The following is a 17,384-nucleotide window of genomic DNA, read 5'->3' as shown; positions in this document are numbered from 1 at the left end:
TAATTGCCCTCTATCGATGGACTTCCAGTGAACCATATCAAAAGTTGGTAGATGGTATTTGGGCCTTAGCAGGAAACCCAGAATGAGTTTAATTCATGCTAAAATGACAAACTTTGTTTTGAGCAAGTAATGCCTGAGGCTTTGAGGCATCTTAAACTGCCTGACTCTTGGTGACCCTGAGTTTTTCTGTTAAACATTTTAGGGTGCCCCAGGTCCTGATGGAAACAATGGTGCTCAGGGGCCTCCTGGACCACAGGTGAGTATTTCTCCCACTCGTGTTCTTTTCTGCCCTAAAATAAACATAGTCCTGCAAAATGACCATCTCCTTTTTTCAGTCCAAAAGTTGATGTCACTAGATAGTAATGGTGCCATCTACCATTATTTATGCTGTCTTTGTATCACTTTCAGGGTGTCCAAGGTGGAAAAGGTGAACAGGGTCCCGCTGGTCCTCCAGGCTTCCAGGTAAGTCATGTAAAACATGCAGAATAGCGCCTTTGGTCAGACTATCCATCTGCAAATCACCATACCACTCATCACCACCATAGAGAACAAGCTTTCAGAACTGAAGCAAAGAAGGTGCATTTTTTCAAGGCAAACTTTTGTGTAATGCTTCACTAACACACAATAGTTAGTGATCATGTTGATATTAGAGAGTTCCCCCCAAAACCCAAGTATTAGCAAACTGCCTGAGTATAGCCATAAGATTGAGATTGGTGTTTCTTTCATCTAGGGACTGCCTGGCCCTGCAGGTACAGCTGGTGAAGCTGGCAAACCAGGAGAAAGGGTGAGTAAAACAAGTTATAGTAAACTCACCTAAACTTGGGACTTTCCCTGTTTAATACTCTACTGCAGTGTAATTATAACATGCTAAAGGAAACTTCATATTTAATATGTTAATGATAGTGTTCTATATATGTTGGTACTGATGGAGAGAATGAGCCAGGTTACCCAATTTTGTTTAAATTACTTTGTTTTGAGGGTTGAATGAAACATCACACCATGGAAGTAAAATAAATCAATGAGCATTCCACTTAGCCTTATTTTTTGTATTGCTCTTGGTAATGTTAAAACATAAATCATGTCCTTCTTCGTAGTGAAAAAAGTAAATGCACTGATTTTTCATCAAACTAGACCATGAAAAATTGGTTTTAATGTTTTTCTTGGCATTCATACATGATACTGTGGTCCACAATCAGAGCATGAGTTCTGAGTCATTTTCTCTGTAATTGTGATGAATGTTTCTCAATTCAGTTACATTATGTGGCCTGGTCTCCTCTGTCAACAGTCAGACATATTGAGGAGACAGCTGGTCAGTAATAAAGGAGATATACTTGGGTATACATTTTAACTAGGTAATGTGCATAATATGATCATTTCTATTAAAAAAAAAAGCAGTCTGTTAATGTAACTAAAAATAAGTAATGTCCAATAGTGTTCATCATTTTTTATCATATTATCAAAGGAGATAGTCTGTTTGGTCACTTTTCAAAAAACAATACACTAAATAATAGGAAACTTAAATTTCCTGATACCAGGTTCTAGGATAGATAAAGCTTGGTTCAAAAGGATTCTCACTTTTTGTATCTTTCCATACACCATTAAAAGTTCTCTTGTTCCTAATATCCCATGTAAGGCGGACCTATCTGACTTTAACTCTTTTAAAACTTTTCTAAACATCAGTTTGTAAGTAGATTTAAAGAACATACATAAATTTCATGCTTCATTTATTTCATGTTTTTGCCTAGGGTCTCCCTGGTGAATTTGGTCTCCCTGGTCCTGCTGGTCCAAGAGTAAGTGTTATTTAACTAACTTTCATAAACTTTTGTGCATGTGTTTTTAAAACAAGGGCTGTTTTCTCCTAAAAAATCTTTGTTTTTTAAATAGATTTTTATTGATTTCAGAGAGGAAGGGAGATGGAGAGAGAGATACAAACATCAATTATGAGAGAGAATCATTGATTGTCTGCCTCCTGCATGTCCCCTACAGGGGATCGAGCCTGCAACCCAGGCATGTGCCCTGACTGGGAATTGAACCATGACCTCCTGGTTCATAGGTCAACCCTCAACCCCTGAGCCATGCTGGCCAGGTTCTCCTAAAAACTCTTGATGAACTTGCAAAAAGTTCCTGACATTCTTCTGTAGTCAAACATCATCTGTAGAGAGCATTTGAATTTTTAATTGATAGTAGACTTTTTTATTTATTTAAAATATTTCTTATTAAAAAACCATATGGTTATAAGAAACATAAATGACTAATATTTTTATTGTATTCATGATTTATATAGACAAGCATGATATATTTATAACAGTGGCTCAACCTTAGTCAAGAAAAATTAATATCTTACTAAGTTTTAAAGTTAATTTTTGCAATGTATGCTGATGAATTTTTAAAGTCTAAAGCCAAAATCATGAGTTTACTCTTAGAAAAAATAAATGAATATACCTATTTAGTTTGTCTGTAGTCATTAGAATAGCTGGGGTGATTAGCTTACCCCTAAAGTGTCCTATTCTGTGGCTAGTTATCATATTTCTAGGATGCCCAAGCAAATTTAGTATCACCAAACTGCAGTATCATAGGACCAAGTTAGAACAAGGGACTTTGAAACAGTAGCAATGTGGACTTATTTGTTAAATATTCTGGGCCATAGAATGTTATGGCAGAATATTTACATGCAAATTGGGAGATATTTTAATAGATAGACACAAAAATACATATAACATAGACATATAGATATGTCTCCTCTGGTAAATATTGTCACTGTTGCATAATTATTGCATGCAATTATGAAATGGAAACATAGATATGATATCTAATCTTATTATCACCTGGCATTGCTATCCACCTAAAATGACACAATATTTCCCTTTCAATATTTACATAACTGGAATCTCTTTTTAACTATGGATCTATCATAAAAAAAGGAAATAAACAGAAAAAGGAAATTAATTCCAAAGGCTGAATATTATACTCTAGGAGCAACAAATTTTGGAGTTGTAGCCATAGAATATTAGAGCTGAATGAGATTTTAGAGATCATCTCATCCCACCCCTTTATCTTACTGGTAGAGAATTGAGAAGCAATAATTATAATTTGCTAATCAGTAGCAGAACCAGGATTCAACAGCTTAATAAATATGAACTCTGATGTGTAAAACAGTATCTCTGAAAGTCATGAACACTGCAACACTTCTGCCAATCCCTTCTTTACAGGGGGAGCGTGGTCCCCCCGGTGAAAGTGGTGCTGTTGGTCCTTCTGGTCCTATTGGAAGCCGAGGTCCTTCTGGACCCCCAGGGCCTGATGGAAACAAGGTAAAATTTCATGTGATATATTGCTGGTTTGGCCCATTATCCTCTAGAATATGTAGATCCTTGACAATAGTGAATTCATTGTTTTTCAGATTATGTATTGATTTCCAGTTCTATGATGGTGGCCATCTCAGTAAATAATAATCCAATTCCAGTGAACCTGAATTATTTCCAAAAAGGGGGAATCCCAGTCTTCTACACACATAAAAAAATTAGTATGGGTTTTCACTATTTTCTTATCATACTGTTTATAAGGTCTCTTTCTGTTCCTGTCTGGGCTAAGAGTCTGTTTTAATCTCCAGATACATTTAGATACTATATTTAGAGAACAAACTTTTACCTTCTCAATATCCTGCTTCATAGAGTAAAATTTCAAAGAGTAGTCTAAATTTTAATAAGAGACTTTTTAATGATAAAAAATTAACTGGACAGTACCTTCACCCCAAAAACATAAGCCTGAAAATCTTATTTCAAAATGGAATCTAGGGCTTCCAATTTTAAAATAAGTGAAATTATACATTTCTGAAAAACTTTAATCAGAATAAAGAGAAGACACCTGATAATACTATTGATTCTTATCCTTAAGAGAAAAAATGTAAAGATTAGCTGCAGAAAGCTATTCTAGTACTAGTATATGGAAGAATATTGGGGGGAGTGATAAAAACAAGGTAAGAGAGAAAGTGGGTGGGGGCATGCGTAGGGAGGGGTTTGGGATGGGAATGGGGGGTGAGGACAAATATGTGATACCTTAATCAATAAAGAATTTTTTAAAAAATGAGGATTAAAAGCAGATTTAAAAAAGAAAGAAAGAAAAAAAGAAAGTGGAAATCAGAAAGTAAATAAGGCTCATCTCAGAAGCTGGTAGACAGGTGTTAAGTATGTGGAACTGTAGAGCTTGATATAGAAATGGAAGCTATAATCCCCACTCTTAAGGAGATTAAAATGTAAACATCTCCTCAATCAGTAAGGTCTCTTTCTGTTCCTGTCGGAGCTAAGAGTCTTATTCTTGAGAAATGTTGGTTGGCAAGTATTTTTCACTCTCTGCCTCCTATTATCCAATCCTATCCTTTTCTTTCCCTGCCAGCCTCCCTGAGGAGGATTGGGGGCAGGTTATAGAAAAATCACAGCACCAATTCCCACTCCCCTCTTCTCCTCAGTCACTGTCATAATAGCATCTTCCTCCATTACATTCTCCCTTCTTTCATAGCCCTCCTTTGTGTCTCTAAGTAGGCAATGATGCTATCTATTAAATGTTTCAATTGGAATCCTTCAAGAGTTTGAATTTTCTTTCTTTTTTTCTTTTTTTGCCACTGAAATAATTGATTTCACGTATGTTTGATTCAAGGGTGAACCTGGATCCGTTGGTGCTCCAGGCAGTGCTGGTGCTAATGGTCCTGGTGGACTCCCCGGAGAGAGGGGTGCTGCTGGCATCCCTGGAGGCAAGGGAGACAAGGTACCCTTTTAAGTGTTGGACTTGAATACATATTGTTGATGAACTCTAGCGAGAAGGCTGCACAAGGTTGTCCAGTATTTTACAATTCTTGGCAGGTGGTCTAGTAGCATTTTGATATCTACGCATGTATGTTTCCCCCTGCCACCTAGCACCTACGCATTTCTAAACTCACTAATCTGGCAAAATTCCTTGCTACCATGGAATTTCACACAAACAGATGGTGTTGAGTAATACATGAGGCTCATTTTAATGCCACTAACAATAATGCCTCATCCTGCCCTAATTAATGGCAAAAAGCTATATTAAACAGCTGTCAACCGTGCTGCTGCATTAGTTATGCCATAGGAGGGATCGGGCACTGAGGCCCGCTGTGACGTTACCTTATAATTCTGTCCACATGAATTATGCTTGATTATGCTTCAGGAGGGTCATGGAAATTAGAAAAGAATATTTAGCAATCATCTGGAAAGGTCTTTGATTATTTTCCTTTTTTTAAAAAAAAATTCCTCCTTCCATACATGTAGAATGGTAGGGAATCAAGGCATTACTAAGATTTTCAATGACTGAGATATTATAGTTTGTTCTGTGAAAACACTTCAGCGTTATTTTGATTAAAAACTTTGGTTGGAAAACAAAACATGGCTCCTGCTTTATATTTCAGGGTGAACCTGGCCTCAGAGGTGAAATGGGTAGCACAGGCAGAGATGGTGCTCGGGTGAGTAAAATTTTGTCTGTTGTTTGTGCTTAGAGTATGTTTTTGTACCTCACTCAATTTGAGTTGAGAAGCTTTCCAAAACAGAACTGACAAATAAAGATTTGAGTTTAGTCCAGGAGTCTCCTATCCCTCTAGGTCTACGACTAATGATACCATTTTACATGTTCCAAAAGCAAAAGTCAAGAGGACTCACCACTTTGAAAATCACAGCCTGAATTTTCTACCTTCCTCATTGTTAACTGAACAAAAGTAAAAACTACAAACCAAAAACTCTGGGGTTACTGGAACTTTAAAGGATTGCTGAAGTCATTAGAGGGCTTTAGAAAAAAACACACTAACTCCTACATTTTAAGAAGCCAGAACCTCCTAACCAGATCCTGTTAATGCCATGGAGATGCCAAAGATAATCTCATAATAACCATACCACAGCTCTTAAAAGCCACAAACTACCTTGGTTTCTTCTTCTCGTCTCTCTCTTGGAGCTGATATCTCACTATGGCACATTCATAGTAGTCCTTTCTCTGAATCAGAAAGTCCTAACAGTTCCAAACAAGGCCACACACTTGCTGCTCTCCAGGAAATGTGATAAGAGCAGGGAGTTCAGATCTCCCCAATTCCTAACCTGCCCTTGCCTTACACAGTTCCATAATCTTTACCACTGGAGCACTCTCCTCCTGAAAGTGGCTTCCAATAGTATTGATAATTAGAACTAAAATGCATCAAAGGCTTTCATGATGTCACCTAGAGTGTGCAGTGAAAGTGGTCTGTCTGTCTCTGGATCAGCACAGCGAGGGGATAGCAGGGGTCACTGTTGATGGTATGAGAGGTTATTATAAGACCTGTTTCCTTTTTGGTACTAGGGTGCTCCTGGTGCCATGGGTGCCCCTGGTCCTTCTGGAGCCTCCGGTGACCGGGTAAGCATGCATTTTCTCTGAGTTACAACTCTCCGCGCCAATAGCAGTAGCTAAAATTTCCTGCCTGCCTTAGCTCCCAAAGCCATAGTAATTCATTTTTATGGGTTGGTTTCAAACCCACCTATTTAAAAACCTGTGTTTTGTGATGGGACAGCAGAAAACAAATACTGTGTGTTTAAAGTTCTCTTCCTCTTCCTACATATGTGCCCGCTATGTGATCTACACTTTAATCCTTGTCATTTGTTTTAAAGTCTTACTCTGTTGCTCATTAAAAATATCCTAACGCACTGAGCCTTCTTAAAGCCTGCAATTGTAGAAAAAGAAAAAAAGAAAGAAAGAAATCAATAAAATACATAGTGTGCTCATTTCACATTGAACACTGAAAATAGGCCTCATTTATTGTACTGCACAGATTGCAGCAAATAGATCAGCCCTGTGTTCATCTAAAAATTAGAATGTCCTCTTCCTGGTATTGTAGGCACTGATTTATAGAGTTTTTGCAAGTGTATGACCAATACCACTTCGGCCCCCAAATTGAATACAAACATTAAGCAGAGTCAGAACCACACTTCATTTTACTCTATAGATGTGCATTAGTTATCTCTCCCAATGCATCTGCAAACTCTGACAGGGGAAAACTGTTTAGCACTGTTACCTCTCCTTCCATTTGTGTACAGCACACTAACAAGCTCATCTTTGGCCCCATCACAGGGTGAAGCTGGTGCTGCTGGTCCCGCTGGTCCCGCTGGTCCTCGTGGGAGCCCTGTAAGTAGAAACCTGGATCATTGTGGACACTCATAACTTTGAGACATTGATGGACCTAAGATGCTAAGACACAAAAATGCCTTCTCTCACCTAGGGTGAACGTGGTGAAGTTGGTCCCGCTGGTCCCAATGGATTTGCTGGTCCTGCCGTGAGTATCATGTAATGAAGGTTAATCTGAAAACATCCCAAGTGGGTAAGTGAGTGAGTTGGGACTGCCTGAACCATAAAACTGTTTCTGTCCAACAGGGTGCTGCTGGTCAACCTGGTGCTAAAGGAGAGAGAGGAACCAAAGGGCCCAAGGGTGAAAATGGTATTGTTGGTCCCACAGGCCCTGTAGGAGCTGCTGGACCATCTGTAAGTTGAATTCACTGGTGCTCAACAGCTACCTATGAAATCTTAGAATTGCACATACATCAATTAAATTCCTACCATACACAGCAGAGAATATGCCAGATAGAAGATTCTCTTTAAAATAAGAATTAATATTTGCATCCTGCTTTATGATTTGTAAAAGTCTCATTTATATTACCTTTTTCGATAATCCCATAGGGTGGTAGTATTGAAGTAAGAACACTTATTTTATTTTGTATGACGCAGATAATTATTTTTAATTTCTATATTTGCTTCTAAGAGATATGAGAATGATTCCTTTGAATAAAAGAATAACAATTGCAAGAATTGTTTTGTGATTTGATCCAATCTTCTTTTGTTTCCATTTAGGGTCCCAATGGCCCCCCAGGTCCTGCTGGAACTCGTGGTGATGGTGGTCCCCCTGTGAGTATTTAAAATGGACTCATAACTTTTCTTTCTTTAAAATCTAAGAGGGACATATTTACACAATAGAATACTATGCAGCTGCAAAAAAGAAGGAGCTCTTACACTTTGAGACTGCATGCAGGGACCTGGAGAGGATTATGCTAAGTGAAATAAGCCAGTCAGAGAAAGACAAGTATCACATGATCTCCCTTATATGTGGAATCTAATGAACAAAATAAACTGATGAACAAAAGAGATCCAGAGACATGGAAGCATGGAACATGATGAATCTTAGAGGGAAGGGGAAGAGAGGAACCAAAGAACTTATATGCATAACCCATGGACACAGACAATAGTGTGGTAGATGTGGGTGGTGGTGGCAGGTGCAGGGTAGAGGTGGTTAAGATAGTCATTAAGGTATACACAACAAGGTGTAATAATGGCATAGTGTCTTATCTTCTTGCTCTTACAACCTCCAGTAATATGTTAACATTTCTAAAAGGACCATCAGAGCTTTATTTCAAAATATGGGTGTTACAAGTGGAGGAATGCTGGTGAGGAAAATGGCAGAGATGGAGGGTCTTGGGGTCCTGATTTCATAATACTCTATATGAGGCTGCCACTACCTACTCCTTGGTCCATCCCTTTGTCACATAGTATTGAGGATTTGTCAGAATTTTCCATTTTACCTGAATCTTTGAAGTTGGTGCTGATTGTAGAATTTTAATATGGAATTTTAATGTGCTTGGTTCTAGGGCATGACTGGTTTCCCTGGTGCTGCTGGACGTACTGGTCCTCCTGGACCCAGTGTAAGTAAATCACTACAAAATATGTCTTCATACACTCTAGCCAAAAGACCTGGCCTCTGGTGGGAAACTAGTGAGAAACTCTGTAAAAATATGCTACTAATATTTAGCTATCACTTTCCTAGTCTGAAATCAGTTTTTCTGAACCGTTAAGGCAAATTCATCACAAATTATATCTTATAATATCAATTTAAGAGGATTTTATTCATGTGAACACAAGTTCCCTTTTAGGGGCATAGTCTTTTTGTTCAAAATAAAAAACAGAACAGTTTTAGTCACATATCAGATATTTCTATATCTAATTACCCTTTATAGCCAACATTCTGTCCCGTTGTTAAGGTATAATTGTTCCTGAATTTAAAGGTAGTTTGGCCTCTAATTTAATTCTGATTCAGACTCTTCTGTCAGGACTCAAGAGAATTTAATTAATTACCAAGGATTAAGTCTTCTGGTTAAGGTTTCAGGGGGGGAAAATAGCAAAGATGTTGATTTCTTGGAATCCTTTTACAGGTTCATAACAGAAAAAATCTTCATTCCCTGTAGGCATTTAATTAAAGCTAGTTGAGAGCATATGTGATTCCTCATTTATGAACAAAATGCCAGTATTGGCTTTCTTCAAAAAAATAAATGACTGGAGTCCTCCAAAACCCACTCATTTATAACCAACTTTATAACTTTGCTTAGTTCCAATATGCCAGGTTACTAGTACTACAGCATTGCTTCCCCTCGCAGATATTTGCCGTAGCTTCTACCTCCGTTCACTTTATTACAGCCTCCAGAGAAGGAAGATGGGAGTTGCTTCTTTCTATAAGAAAGAATGTTTAAAAATCTAAACATTTCTCCCAAATGGCCAGGGTACTATTTTGTCATTTCCCCTGCATCTTAATATCAAAAATCTCAGCTGTTCTCTTCCAGGTCCATGATGATTAACAGACAGTAAACGACCTTGTACATTCGCCCACAGGGTATCACTGGCCCTCCTGGTCCCCCTGGTGCTGCTGGTAAAGAAGGAATCCGTGGGCCTCGTGGTGACCAAGGCCCAGTTGGCCGAACTGGAGAAACAGGCGCGAGTGGGCCTCCTGGCTTTGTTGGTGAAAAGGGTCCTTCTGGAGAGCCTGGTACTGCTGTAAGTGATTTTAAACTCCTCTTTCCTAATACCTTGTGTGGAATCAAAATCAAACCCTTACACAAATCTTCAAATGGTGTATGTTTGTTGATGAGCATTGCAGGCTCTTGAGTAGAGCTCAGTTAAGCCAGGAAATCTGTCTAGCAGATCTTGAGGGTCATCGCTTCAGCGGATGCTCAGAAGGCACTAGATGGGAATAACGATAAATGAGAAAACTCACTGTTTTACCAAAACAGCCTTTAAGTTCTTGAGGGCACCTTACTGATACTGGGATTAGAACAAAATCCCAGTGCAGTGGTCATCCTACCGTCTATTAGTTGATCTCAGTAAGCTACCAATTCCTTAAACGTGCATTGTCCAATATTATTCCTACTCTGAAATGTGCTTTTGTTAGACCTGGTTCAGTTAGAGGCCAAGGTCAAAATTTGCTTGCTGGCATAGATTCTATCAAAACTCTACTCCATAACCCGGATAGCTAAATTAATTTCAACCACATATTTTTAATGTTGTTCCGCTGGTTTCAAGAAGGGACCAGGTAGAAAAATATACATGCCAAGATGGAAACTCATTGTCATCACTAAAGAAAAGACATCCAAGGATATGTCCTGCTAACTGCACTGTTTCTAAACTGAGGATAGCTCATTCTCATAACCCTCAAGCCAACCTGTTATCAGCTATGGTCTTTACAGTAACACGCAGTCTTCTTCATCTTGTTCAGGGACCTCCTGGCACCCCAGGTCCTCAGGGTCTTCTTGGTGCTCCTGGTATTCTGGGTCTCCCAGGCTCCAGAGGTGAACGTGGTCTACCAGGTGTTTCCGGATCTGTGGTGAGTGTTTGACACCATTCTTATTCTCATTAACATAATAAAAGATTTTTAAAGCTGCCACTTCACATGTGACAGATTGATCACTGAATAACTCCACTTAAGATATTTTATTCATGGCATTTCCTTTATTCAGATCACATGTCACTTCTCGAAGAAGCTTTAATACCACCTTACTTAGACACATGCAATAAAGACACAGCTTAACATTATGCAGAATGATTTTTGTTCTTTTTACATGCTTAAGAATGACATAAGCTCTAATTGCATTTACTCCCCTGCAATATGAAATGCTAGCATCATTTATCCTGTGGGAAGAATGAAACTCTGAAAGTTCTGAATCATCCCATTAAACCTTAGACGTTGACAGCAACTAGGAACCATCTCATCTCCATAAGCTCTCTCAACTTTATGAATTCATTTCATTTGGGCTAGCAGATAAAGCTAGGCTCACCGTATACAGCGGACATTCCAAAACTACAAAGAGCAGGGCATCTTAAGTGTGTAGGAGAAGGGTGAGGGTGACAGTTCTGACCATTTTGTAGCCTATTCATTTTCATTCTTTCTTCAAGCTGAAAACTCCTGGCTAGGGTCGTTCTGGGAAGGTGAGATTGGCATTCCGTTCAATGAGAGAAATGCTGTTTTGTCTTCTCTGCCTTTGTAGGGTGAGCCTGGTCCTCTCGGCATTGCCGGTCCACCTGGGGCCCGTGGTCCCCCTGGTGCTGTGGGTAATCCTGGAGTTAACGGTGCTCCTGGTGAAGCCGGCCGTGATGTGAGTCCAACCCTTGGTTTGTAAAATAAAACCTGGCAATATTTCATTGTGTGCAGCTTTATATCCTGCGCTGAGGTTCACTTGTTCCAAGTTTCTAAACATGGTGTCAGTAATACCTACATATACTGACCACTCCTAGTATTGAAAATAAGAAAAATTACTTGGGATGCAGGGTAGGTCTTTAAATAGTATACGTCAAAGCTGGCCAAAATATTAAGAAACACCTCTAAAAAAATCTAGGTTGGCAAGGTGTTGTTCCTATTTTTAACAGTCTGAAAGGGGTTTCACTATTGAGTTCTGGAAGTGATGAAGGCAGAACAGCTGAACTAAAGGGGCTGGTGGGCTACAGAGCTCATTAAGTGCCTTTGTTGGTGTGGTGTCTTCACAGGGCAACCCTGGGAGCGATGGTCCCCCAGGCCGTGATGGCCAACCTGGACACAAGGTCGGTATACCTGTCCATCTTCCTCTAATTTAAAAGTGACTAAACTATAGGCAAGATGCTAACCTTCATTTTGCCTTTGGTAGGGAGAGCGTGGTTACCCTGGCAACGCTGGTCCTGTTGGCACTGTGGGTGCACCTGGTCCTCATGGCCCTGTGGGTCCCACTGGAAAACATGGAAACCGTGGTGAACCTGTAAGTTGTAAATACCAGTTTCTTAATGCTGTCATCCCCATAGGCTTTACTTCTGACTGCCCCACACCTGGGAACCTGGGAGGGCCTGGGAGGACAATCTTGGGCATGCGGACAACTTGTGTTTTTCTCTTCCAATTCACAGGGTCCTGCTGGTGCTGTTGGTCCCACCGGTGCCGCTGGTCCAAGAGGTCCTAGTGTATGTACACAGTGAAGATTTCTTTACAAATGAACATGAGGAGAAATCTAGACGGTCCATTAAGAAAGATAAATAATATATAGGCTAGACTTTGTTGTTGTTGTTTTAATTTAGTGTCCCTGCTGAGAATTGTTACAAATAGCTTTCCAATCACAATTTCAAATATCTTCTTGCTTATTTGTATTAAATAATCACGAAGATCTAGCCAACATTAGAGACAGCTCAACTAAAGCAGATTGAGATGGGAGTAGCATACGCATGGCTTTTAGACCTTTGCATGTCTTGAGTTGCCTTTGTAAAGAAATTCAACAATAATTGTTGAAAAGTGAGTGTCATTTTTCTAAAAAGGTAAATGTCCTCTATGCCCTACTCTTTCTCGGCAGGGCGCACAAGGTATTCGAGGCGACAAGGGAGAGCCTGGTGAGAAGGGGCCCAGAGGTCTTCCTGGCTTAAAGGGACACAATGGATTGCAAGGTCTTCCTGGTCTTGCTGTAAGTACAATGAGGGCATCCAGCATATATGCAGATTTTAAAGGCCTTCCACCCAAAATGATCTTCCTTAGATTTTCACTGGTATTATTCTAAAATGTCCTACCTCATATTCATTTGCCATTCTCTGGCTAACTTCATCTCTTGGAGATAATACTGTTTCATCCCACCATGAAAAGGTGAGGGTTAAGGGAGATAAAAATACACATATATTAAAATCTCCTGGCAACAATGTCCTTCAACCTCACTTAAAGTAAATGTAATTAGAGGAATGACTAATATTGCACTGCTGAAATAGCTTGCAGGGAAAAAAAAAATTGAATATAACAGACATAATGGGAGAAAAGAGCCCCATTTTACATTTTCAATTTTCTCAATCCAGAGTTCATTTGAACTAAAGTTTTCCATTCAGCTTTTTAAAAATCTATTTATTGGCATGTGTTCTGAAAATGTGATTTTCCTGTTCTCTCTTTAAAGGGTCATCATGGTGATCAAGGTGCTCCTGGCACTGTGGGTCCTGCTGGCCCTAGGGTAGGTCACTCTACGAGACAGCTCTCTCTGAAATAGAGCCTACAGACGGTAGTGAGCCCCAGGCCTTTGCTGTCTTAGGGGGTTTTCACTGGCTCACAAAGCCCTTCTTCCCTAGGGCCCTGCTGGTCCTTCTGGCCCTCCTGGCAAAGATGGTCGCAATGGACATCCTGGTGTGGTCGGACCTGCTGGCATTCGTGGCACTCAGGGTAGCCAAGGCCCTGCTGTAAGTATTATTTGGGGAAAGAATAAAGAGCATCACTAAAGACTAAACCAAGATAATTATGTCAACACATTAAAGTAGTCCCCTAGTTCCATGTTTTCCATAATATCTAAAAGTGGTCTGTGTATAATGAGTTGCTTAAGTCCATCCCTGCATGTATGCCTGGGAGCAGGCTGTTTATTTACATAAACTTGATTCTTTTTTTACTTATTAAAACATGCTTTAGTGCGATGCCCATCTGAAAGCCTGCCGTCATTGATGTCTCTCAGGGTAACCAAATACAAAGCCTCCTCTTTCTCACTTTCATCTTTGCAGGGTCCTCCTGGTCCCCCTGGCCCTCCCGGGCCTCCTGGCATAAGCGGTGGTGGTTATGACTTTGGTTTTGATGGAGACTTCTACAGGGCTGACCAGCCTCGTTCACCACCTTCTCTCAGACCCAAGGATTATGAAGTTGATGCCACTCTGAAATCTCTCAACAACCAGATTGAGACCCTTCTTACTCCCGAAGGCTCTAAGAAGAACCCAGCTCGCACATGCCGTGACTTGAGACTCAGCCACCCAGAGTGGAGCAGTGGTAGGTCAAGATGCCCAAGCCAGAATGACCCTTCTCACAAGCTGGGCTTTTCAAAATCAGTTCCCACTGATACTTAGAATGAAAAGTAAAACCTCAGTGAGACGTTTCATGGTCCAGGTCTTGTTTTTTTCTTAAAGGTTACTACTGGATTGACCCTAACCAGGGATGTACTATGGATGCTATCAAAGTATACTGCGATTTCTCTACTGGCGAAACCTGCATCCGGGCTCAACCTGAGAACATCCCAGTCAAGAACGAGTACAGAAGTTCCAAGGCCAAGAAGCACGTCTGGTTAGGAGAAACTATCAACGGTGGAACCCAGGTGAGGAATCCCACAAACATTCCTTCCCTTGCTAAACAATATTTTGTTAGGATTGTTTGTTTTTTAATCCTTTACTGGAATGGACTTATTAAAAGAACATGCTTTTTTGGGGATTCCAGTTCTATCTTGAGTTACACATTCAAGACATATTGATTGAACATATCCATACAAATCAAAGTTATTACTCAAATTTGACTTAACTGATAATCACTGGAGAAACTAATGTCATTTAATATGAAGGTGTACTGACCATGCATATGTATTTTCAGCATATGTGCTTATCTAAATTTTTAATTAACCTTTTCACTGATTTTATTGAATGCCTACTGGTGGGAATCACAGAAAAAAAAAAATGATCCATCCAAATTTCGATCTCTGCTCTTTTATTCTAAATAAGAAACATACACAAAGGTACCTTGTCTGAAAGAGGTACCTTTCTGAGCTGACCTAGCCTCAGCTTGGTTGTTCCCAAGGCCCTTCTAGGTAACTAATACTTCAAAGACAAGTGGACTCTGTTTCCTTTAATGGCCAGTGGGAGAAAAGAGGGGACATATGTAATACTTTCAACAATAAATATTTTTTAAATGATAAAGTAAAATTTCCTTATTCTTAAGGTTCAAATCTGACTTCCTTGTTTTTCCCTATACCAGACTATTTTTTTCCAAATCGACTCTTAGTATCTGAGTCCTTCTCCACTTAATTGGAATTTCCATCTTATTCTCTGTAGTTTGAATACAATGTTGAAGGAGTGACTACCAAGGAAATGGCTACCCAACTTGCCTTCATGCGCCTGCTGGCCAACCATGCCTCTCAAAACATCACCTACCACTGCAAGAACAGCATTGCATACATGGATGATGAGACTGGCAACCTGAAGAAGTCTGTCATTCTGCAAGGCTCCAATGATGTTGAACTTGTTTCCGAGGGCAACAGCAGGTTCACTTACACTGTTCTTGTCGACGGCTGCTCTGTAAGTAAAAGTGAAATATGGGAATAGTGAATAGCACTTAGCTGAAGGGCCGGGGGGAGTCCTAGTTTAGAAACATACACAAAATGAACAGATAAATGAGTGGCCTAACTTATTTAATCATTTTACATTAATTTATTTATTTAAATTCAGATGTTAAATCCAGAGTATTCTTATCAGATCTTTCTTGCCTTCTGAAATTCTCTGAAATACTGAAATATATACTATGTCCATATATTAGTTGTTTTTCTTTTGTATTAGTTTCTTCTCTTTCCTTAAATGATAATTTATGCCCATAACTTAAAATTACTTGAGGTTTAAAGGACCCAAGCTATAATTTATAGTTATATGTATGTTATTTTACTTGCTAGCGTGGCCTACATTTAAATTTGTTCATGGTTTCTCTACAATCCTATATAATAAAAGGCTACTATGCAAATCAACCTAACGGCAGACGAGTTGCTATGACTTACACTGACCACCAGGGGCAGACGCTCCATACAGGAGCTGCCCCCTGGTGGTCAGTGCACTCCCACAGGGGGAACACTGCTCAGCCAGAAGCTGTGGCAAGCGCAGCGAAGGTGGTGGGAGCCTCTCTTGCCTCCGTGGCAGTGCTAAAGATGTCCAACTGCTGGCTTAGTCAGTCAAACATCCCCCAAGGGCTCCCGGAGTGCAAGAGGGTGCAGGACAGGCTGAGGAACCCGCCCCCCCAGTGCACAAATTTTGTGCACTGGGCCTCTAGTACACTATAAATGGAAGAAAATTTAAATATACTGATAGCAATACTTCCCAACTCCCCCGCAGACACACTTCCATCCTGAAAATGATGATGTAGACATAAATCACTTGGAATATGTATTACAATGTTGTTGTTGTTTTAATTAGACTGGTAGGAAGCCTCTCCCCCTAAAGACACCCCCCTGATGCTTCTGTTTCAAAGATGAATGTCTTGATCTGGGACACATGTCTTCAGAATGACACAAGTGAAAATACAGTTCTTATATATTCAGATGATATTATATTCCAAAATATTGCTGCTTTATGTATATTTTTTCTTCTCTCTTTTTTTTTTAACAGAAAAAGACAAACGAATGGGGAAAGACAATCATTGAATACAAAACAAATAAGCCATCTCGCCTGCCTTTCCTTGATATTGCAATTTTGGACATCGGTGGTGCTGACCAAGAAATCAGTTTGGACATTGGCCCAGTCTGTTTCAAATAGTTGAACTCAACCTAAATTAAAAGAAAGGAAATCTAAAATAACAACTTTCTCTCTTTGCCATTTCTTTTTCTTCTTTTTTTCACTAAAAGCTGAATCCTTCCATTTCCTCTGCACATCTACTTGCTTAAATTGCGGGCAAAAGAGAAGGAGGATTGATCAGAGCATTGTGCAATACGATTTCATTAATTCCCTCTCCCTCTCCCCTCCCCAAAAGATTTGGATTTTTTTTTTCAACACTCTTACACCTGTTGTGGACAATGTCAACCTTTGTAAGAAAACCAAAATAAAAATTGAAAAATAAAAACCATGAACATGTGCACCACTTGTGGCTTTTGAATATCTTCCACAGAGGGAAGTTTAAAACCCAAACTTCCGATGGTTTAAACTACCTCAAAACACTTTCCTGTGAGTGTGATCCATACCATTAGGTGCTGGCCCAGACAGAGATGAGCTGAGGTACTTGTTTTGTTTTGTTCAAAATACAAAGGTGCTAATTAATAGTATTTCAGATACTTGAAAAATGTTGATGGTGCTAGAAGAATTTCAGAAGATACTCCTCTGTATTGAGTTGTATTGTGTTTTTTCCATTTGATTTTGCATCAGTAATTTACATCTTATCCCTGAATAAAAGTATGCAGATCATTTGCCCAACATTGTCCTCTTCTTTAAATTCAGCATTTGTTCTTTGCCAGTCTCATTTTCATCCTCTCCCATGGTTCCAAAGAAGCCTTGCTTCTCAGACAAGCAGAAAAATTAAATTGTACCTATTTTGTATATGTGAGATGTTTAAATAA

General features: G+C 39.6%; 1 protein-coding gene and 1 long non-coding RNA gene across 2 annotated transcripts in view; one reads left to right on the top strand and one right to left on the bottom strand.

The window, feature by feature from the left end:
• The window catches only part of COL1A2 (collagen type I alpha 2 chain), a 35,252-nt gene extending 18,343 nt beyond the window's left edge, over positions 1–16,909 (top strand). Inside the window, exons 27-52 of the mRNA XM_008149004.3 lie at positions 203–256; positions 409–462; positions 731–784; positions 1,746–1,790; positions 3,210–3,308; positions 4,651–4,758; positions 5,420–5,473; positions 6,334–6,387; positions 7,099–7,152; positions 7,247–7,300; positions 7,399–7,506; positions 7,873–7,926; positions 8,664–8,717; positions 9,679–9,840; positions 10,559–10,666; positions 11,328–11,435; positions 11,824–11,877; positions 11,961–12,068; positions 12,211–12,264; positions 12,648–12,755; positions 13,230–13,283; positions 13,399–13,506; positions 13,819–14,077; positions 14,215–14,399; positions 15,127–15,369; positions 16,444–16,909. Of these exons, the coding sequence (XP_008147226.1) occupies positions 203–256; positions 409–462; positions 731–784; positions 1,746–1,790; positions 3,210–3,308; positions 4,651–4,758; positions 5,420–5,473; positions 6,334–6,387; positions 7,099–7,152; positions 7,247–7,300; positions 7,399–7,506; positions 7,873–7,926; positions 8,664–8,717; positions 9,679–9,840; positions 10,559–10,666; positions 11,328–11,435; positions 11,824–11,877; positions 11,961–12,068; positions 12,211–12,264; positions 12,648–12,755; positions 13,230–13,283; positions 13,399–13,506; positions 13,819–14,077; positions 14,215–14,399; positions 15,127–15,369; positions 16,444–16,590 (2,544 nt within the window). The 3' untranslated portion in view covers positions 16,591–16,909. The remainder of the gene's footprint in view (positions 1–202; positions 257–408; positions 463–730; positions 785–1,745; positions 1,791–3,209; positions 3,309–4,650; positions 4,759–5,419; positions 5,474–6,333; positions 6,388–7,098; positions 7,153–7,246; positions 7,301–7,398; positions 7,507–7,872; positions 7,927–8,663; positions 8,718–9,678; positions 9,841–10,558; positions 10,667–11,327; positions 11,436–11,823; positions 11,878–11,960; positions 12,069–12,210; positions 12,265–12,647; positions 12,756–13,229; positions 13,284–13,398; positions 13,507–13,818; positions 14,078–14,214; positions 14,400–15,126; positions 15,370–16,443) is intronic.
• Positions 7,079–8,614, bottom strand: LOC129151411 (uncharacterized). Its single transcript, XR_008558094.1, has 3 exons — positions 8,598–8,614; positions 7,243–7,326; positions 7,079–7,150 (listed from the first exon to the last, which is right to left on the bottom strand). It is a non-coding gene; the product is annotated as an uncharacterized LOC129151411 (long non-coding RNA).
• Positions 16,910–17,384: the final 475 nt, after the last annotated feature.

The sequence above is a fragment of the Eptesicus fuscus genome, chromosome 14, assembly GCF_027574615.1.
Source record: "Eptesicus fuscus isolate TK198812 chromosome 14, DD_ASM_mEF_20220401, whole genome shotgun sequence".
In the NCBI taxonomy this organism is placed as follows: domain Eukaryota; kingdom Metazoa; phylum Chordata; class Mammalia; order Chiroptera; family Vespertilionidae; genus Eptesicus; species Eptesicus fuscus.
The sequence above is the reverse complement of the archived record's forward strand: the minus strand, read 5'-3'. Positions and strand labels throughout refer to the sequence as shown.